The sequence below is a fragment of the Thalia democratica genome, chromosome 6 (genome assembly GCF_965202585.1).
Source record: "Thalia democratica chromosome 6, ktThaDemo2.hap1.1, whole genome shotgun sequence".
Classification (NCBI taxonomy): domain Eukaryota; kingdom Metazoa; phylum Chordata; class Thaliacea; order Salpida; family Salpidae; genus Thalia; species Thalia democratica.
In genome coordinates, this window is record NC_139170.1 from 47415123 (window position 1) to 47421523 (window position 6401).

General features: G+C 25.7%; 1 protein-coding gene across 1 annotated transcript in view; it reads right to left on the reverse strand.

Annotated features, from left to right (window-relative positions):
• The window catches only part of LOC145837953 (uncharacterized), a 44689-nt gene extending 39163 nt beyond the window's left edge, over positions 1 to 5526 (reverse strand). Inside the window, exons 1-6 of the mRNA XM_082945447.1 lie at positions 5451 to 5526; positions 4767 to 4908; positions 3180 to 3208; positions 2664 to 2723; positions 1834 to 1953; positions 1242 to 1324 (exon numbers count right to left, since the gene is read on the reverse strand). Of these exons, the coding sequence (XP_082801573.1) occupies positions 1242 to 1324; positions 1834 to 1953; positions 2664 to 2723; positions 3180 to 3208; positions 4767 to 4908; positions 5451 to 5489 (473 nt within the window). The 5' untranslated portion in view covers positions 5490 to 5526. The remainder of the gene's footprint in view (positions 1 to 1241; positions 1325 to 1833; positions 1954 to 2663; positions 2724 to 3179; positions 3209 to 4766; positions 4909 to 5450) is intronic.
• Between the last annotated feature and the right edge of the window lie 875 nt (positions 5527 to 6401).

Below are 6401 nucleotides of genomic sequence, written 5' to 3' on the forward strand. Positions count from 1 at the left end.
AATAAAATATGTTAACGCCAATCAGCCATCATTACTCACACCTGTAACATCTGCAAATTTTAAACTCGAAATTTCACACTACATGTTCAAAGTTCACATCATATTATTTTATCTAACTATTGAACTTGTTTAGAGCTATTACTCACACATTTCAATGTCCATTGTCCATCTGCAAATTTCAAAACTTTAAACTGACTCACTTTAGAAGTTGCAAACTAGCTCGTTTTATACAACTATCAACAGCGTTTAAAACTCATTTAACCTTGGGAATGCCAAAAAATACCCAACATTAGTCATTCGCACCTTTTAACATCTGCGCTTTTTTTAAACGTGAAATCTCACAAGTTTGTTCGAAGTTTGCTAATATACACACCAGCTTCACTGATATACAACTAGTGAAAGTACTTAAAACGGTTATTACTTTGCAACGGAGTTGCATACCACCGGCTAAGAGCATGATAAAATACAGACAATCTATTTTAAGAAAACAAATCTAAATTAAACTTATTTACACGCAATTTTACTCTCGTTCGTTCGAAGTTTACTTTTATAAACATTCCTTTTAAATAAAGAAGCCGTGTTTTACATTTAAAAATGTTAATCTGACACAACTGAAGTACTTGCAAAAAAATAAGCGTGTTTTGTTTATGTATAAGAGATGGTGAAATTAATTGTGTATTTTAATTGTTGTTTACCAGTATAACATATCAGCTTTGATTTGTACAGTGGGTTTGTTTAAACCTATCTAAAAATTCGCAACGAAAAATAATGTTAGAATAAACAATGTTAGAATGTTGTTAAAATAACAGTAGTATGAGTAAGCTAGAATGCAGACAATTTATTTCAAAGAAAAATAGCTTATTTTATATGACTTTAAGTTAATTATGGTTAAAATAATAACTCTAAGATTACTTTTTTTGTTTTCTTTTTATTTGTAAATAAAACACGGCTTCAATTAAACCATTTCATTGTTTAATATAATACAAAACTAAGTGTAGTTTTAAATCATACCACTTAGAAAATTAAAAACTATTTGAGTTTATTAATTTTCTTGTTCGATACAGAACTCCTTAATTTAGTTTAAACATATATATCAAATATATTAAATATTTTGTTTACACACAGAAACATGTTTTAGTTTAACAAAGAAAGAGTATTATTTAAATTTGTTATTATTATATATTCCAGTGAACTTGTTTATTAGCAAACGATTAACTTGAAATATTTATTAAATATTTCACCTTCTTCTGTCTTCATGGCCCGCTTTCACTTTGTTCTCATACTCGTGAATGTTTTTAATGTATTGCTCCCTGTGCATGTTCCACTGTGGAAGAAAAAAGATTATTATTAAAAATTTACCAGGTTGTAGGATTAATATAACACAATAAAACTTTTAATTATGTTTAATGTTGTTTATTAATCACATTTTTAGGTACACTTTTTGCTAAAAAAAAGAAAAACTAGTATAAGCTGCTTTCCAAGCAGCAACTGTTTATCTATACCTCAATACTCGTTTTAAACTTAACTAAAGTAATAACAGAATATTTGTTTTAGTTGCTCGAGATCTCGGAAAAATTCTTTATTCAATAAAAACTATAAAACAATCTCAAGTTATAAGAAAAAATAAAACTTTGATCTTCACCAAATCTATAAAAAAATTGGTTGAAAAAAACCATAAAAAAAAACTGTCTCAACTCTTTTAAAAAACAAAAGATTTAGACATCTTTCGTTTTATTAAAACATTTTCAACTCTCATTCAAACAGATACTATTATTATTTTAACACTTATTATACATTTCATTTATATTTTTATATTTATATATTTCAAGTCACCATTGTCTTCGTTGCCTCGAACTGCTCCTGCTGCGCTGCCGTCTTCATTTCTCTCTTGTTCATTCCGTCCAGCCACTCCACGAATATGTTGCTGTCCTTCTCGTATGAATTTTTCTCTCTCTGTCGAGAAATTGTTGTTGAGAGCAAAACATGTTGCCACTGCATGTATTCAAAACATTTATATTGTTACTGCATGTTTTAAAAAATATTATCGACCATACGAGTTTAAACTAGAAGTATGTACTTTTGTTTGTTGTTAATGTTTCAAACAATAACCTTACTTTGGCATTTAAAAGCACCGTCTTTGTAAAAAGTCATCAGAAGAATATTAATAATAAACACAAAATTTAGAAAAAGGCTAAAAGCAAACGTTTAAACATCTGAAAACGTATGTAATTTTTCTTGGCACTTAAAAACACCGTCTTTATAAAATGTAATCAAAAGAATATTGAGATAATAAAAAATTCAGAATAGTGCTAAGAGCAAACGTTTAAATATCTGAAAACGTGTGTAACCCAAATATTTTATGGTAACGTGTTGATAATCAACCCAGTCGTGAACTAGATTAAAACGACAACTTGTTTGAATCAAAACAGACACAGCAAACACGAATAGTTGACACAAAAAGTTTTAAGACTAGAACGAACTTGGCTACCACTGGTTCAAAAAACAAGTAGCACAATGTAAACAAGTGTACAACAAAGAATTTTTAACAGCTTTCTTTTCAACTGTTCAAGTTTTTTACATGTGAATTTCAGGTTGTTGATAAAAACTTTTAATGAAATCGTAACAACTGCTTTAATAATAACATTTATGAAAACAACACCAACCTTCAGCAGATCCTCACTTTCTTTGATGTTGGCATTCACGTTTCCAAGCTGCTGCCTCAACTGATTAAAACAAGCAGTTGTTAATGTTAAATAAGAAAAATATACCATAATTAAATAAAAGTGTATGGAGTTAGTATTTGATAATAAATCAATAAAAGTCATAATTGTTGTTCAAAAAAAAAGTTGTTGAGTTAACAGGAGTTGAAAGACTTCAGCCAGTATAATTTTTTTCTTCGTTAAAACTGCATAAAATTAATATAAAAGTTGTATAAAAATAATTAGTTAAAATTAAATTGTTAAAATAAAATCACTGTAAACAAACTTATTGTTTAACTTTTAATTAAATACTTTTTTTTTTAATCTCAAGTTACAACACAAAAACAAGCAATTAAGTAGACCAAAATAAATATTTTTTTTTTGAGATAAAAAATATCTGCTTTATTATTTTACAAATTCTTATACTCAAAACAGAGTTTAAGTTAGATTTAAACAACAATTTGAAATAAATGAACTTACAGAGTAGTTTTCGGGATCAGCTCCGCAACCTGAAAAAAAAACTCACACTTAACATTATACAAGTATTAAAAAAATTGAAATTTGTTGTTCACTCAGCTTTTCTTTTATAAATTTAAACTAGATAACACTAACTATATAAGTGTTTAAAAGTTATCAACTTTTGTTTGTCAGTTAATATAAAGCAGCGACTACATTTTCTTCAGGGTTGCCACTCGTTTTTTCAATTTTTTTTCCAGGTTTTCCAAATTTTCTTCAGATTTTTAAAAGTACGCATTTTTGGGTCTATTTCTAATTTAAGTTAATTTCTATTTACGAAACTGTGTTAAATAGTATAAAAATATTGAAAAGATACTGTAAAGTTACTTTAAGTGTATTTTTTTAATAAAAAAACTTTTTGATGATGACAAAAAATCTTAATTATATGATAGATTTTTATGTCAAATCAAAATTTTACTACTGAAAATGTTAAATTTCTTAAAATTTCATGTTTTTTTAGGTTTTTTCAAAATTTCTCAAATTCCAGGTTTTTCCAGATTATTTTTGCCTAAGTTGTCAAATTCCAGGTTTTTCCACGTTTCCAGGAAAAGTGACAAACCTGTTTCTTTTTCTGATTATAATACTATAAACTAGTGATTCAATAGCTGTGAAAAAGTGGTCTACAAATTATATTTCAAGTCAATGCACTTAGGTTATTTAGTTTATTTATTTTTCATATAGTTATAAAGCAAAGGCTTTCGTCATAATATTCCTATTCATACAATCTATGATTAAACTTTAAAAAAAATAGTAAAATTCTAACTTGATATACTTAAACAATTTTATTTCAAAGCATCTTATATGAACTTTGTTGAGCACAGGTACATTTTTTGTTATACACTACTACTAAAGATTTACAGCTTTCAATTTAAAAAACTTTTTGAACTAATGTATTTAAGATAAAGTTCTTCTTTTTTTTTTTCACTTTAATTTCACAACATGAAGATGAAACATGTTATTGAATATATGACAATTCTATATATAATTTATTGAAATGACGATTTTAAAAATGCTGGAACATATGTTTCATAAAGACAAAAAAGATTGTCTCTAATCTTCAGCCAGTTCAAATTTAAAATAAAAAGCACTTTGGTAAACAAAGATGCAAAAGTTTACAAAAAAACAAAAACAATATGACGTAAGAATTGAACATTGTACATTACAAATATTCAGTACAAAAATTGATCTACCATCTAATTAATCAAACAACTAAAATTAACGAAAACAAAAGTTAATTGAGTATAAAATACTTCAAAATTTGTTGTATTTTAAGAGGAGCTTTTTCATATGTCCACAAGACGATTATAAATTATTTTTATAATTTTTTTATAAATTATTTAAAAGCCCATTAAGTGGGCTCAGTAGAAGATGTGCAAGTTTGAACATTAACCTTATTTTATATATATATATATAACTCTAATGATAATATATCAAGATGTATACTTATTTATTTGTGTAGTGTCACAGGAATGCAGATGTTGGCAAACTAAGTATTCAGAAAATGTAAGATGCATACTAGGTAGTCTAATATATACACTTGAAATATCTTACATCTTCCATTTGGAGGTATTTGGTCTAAAATTTGACGCTGAAAACATGTTTCCAAACGAAGAAAGTGCTCGTTTTTGAAAAGATTCGCGACAATTATCTGCTTGTCCGGATGACATCTGTCTATCTCCATTTTTATACTAAGCTGGAATGTGATATAAATTTTATAAGAGTTAAAACGAAAAGCTAATTCAAAAACAAGTCACACATGCAAAGTTTTAAAGGTGATAAACATGCACAGATTTCAATGAAAAAAAAAAGGTTTTCAACAATTACATAATTGTGACTATATTTTATTTTAACAGGGTTGCAAAAAGTTCTTTGATTTTTTATTCAGGTTTTCTTAACTTCTTTTAGGTTTTTTTAAAAACAAGCTTTTCAGTTTATTTTAAGTATAAAATTAAGTTTAAGGTAAAAACTGCTTTAAATAGTATAACAACATTGATAAGAAACTTTCAAGCTACTTAAAATGAGTTTTTTAAAATTTAACAATAACAAAAAAATTATTCATATGATATATTTTTGTAAAAAACCAAAATTCTAATACTTTATTTGTAAAAATTATTTAAAACACCAGGATTTTCAATTTTTTGTGTGATTTTTGTTGAAATTCTAGGTTTTTTTAGAAATTTCTCAAATTACAGGTATTTTTTGCAACCCTGTATTTACTTTTACTATATGTAATACCTTGTTAGTGTATTTGACACCGGAAGGCTTTCCATTCATATTGTGTTTACACAACTATATTCTATTTTACAACCTTTGAAACGTTCTAAGTTTAGTTCTATGCTAATATATATTTAAAAAGATAAAACCCAGCTTGCTAAGCTGTGAGAATTTTAGATATTAAAGCATGCTGAGGTTAGGAATAAATATATATGAAGTTATAACAGCTGTCTAGTTTTAGATGTTACATTTTACAATGCAACTAGGTACTATTTTGACAAATTTAATCTATACACAAACAATATTGACTAAAATGTTGTTATGGTTTTTTTAATAAATGGATATCTAATAAATTAAAATGTTAAATAAACAGAATATAAACAATAACTTAACTAAATATTTTTTAAACATTTAGTTTTAATTTCTTTAATATTTACATAAAAGCTTATAGTAGTTGTATCAATAAAAACATAAAAGTTTAACAACCTACAGTGGACAAAGATAATACACATTTTAAAAATAAACAGCTTTAATTGTATTATAGTTATACATTTAATAAATTTTGTTTGAGTTGTAAAGCAATAGAAAAATATATGAGATATTAAATAAGGTGTTTAAAATTTCTTTACTCACAGGTGAAGTTTCACAAATAACGTACATTTAAAGCTGAGTAATACAATAAGCTCGCCTAAATCTAAATGAGTTAGTCATATTTTTTGTTTGAAATATAGCACATTTATTTGAAAAATATTTTTTTATATAAATACATGATAAATATGAGTTGTATAAATTTAAAATTGTAAGTTGGTTACAAAAAACCAAAATTTTGGTTAAAACTGCAGTTAAAAATATGTTAATTACAAATGTTTCGTTAAATTCAAAAACATCTCTTTTCACGTTTATTCTATTTAGTATTAAGAATATTTTTCACGTATATAATGCATATTCAAGCTTTATGAACAAAATAATTTA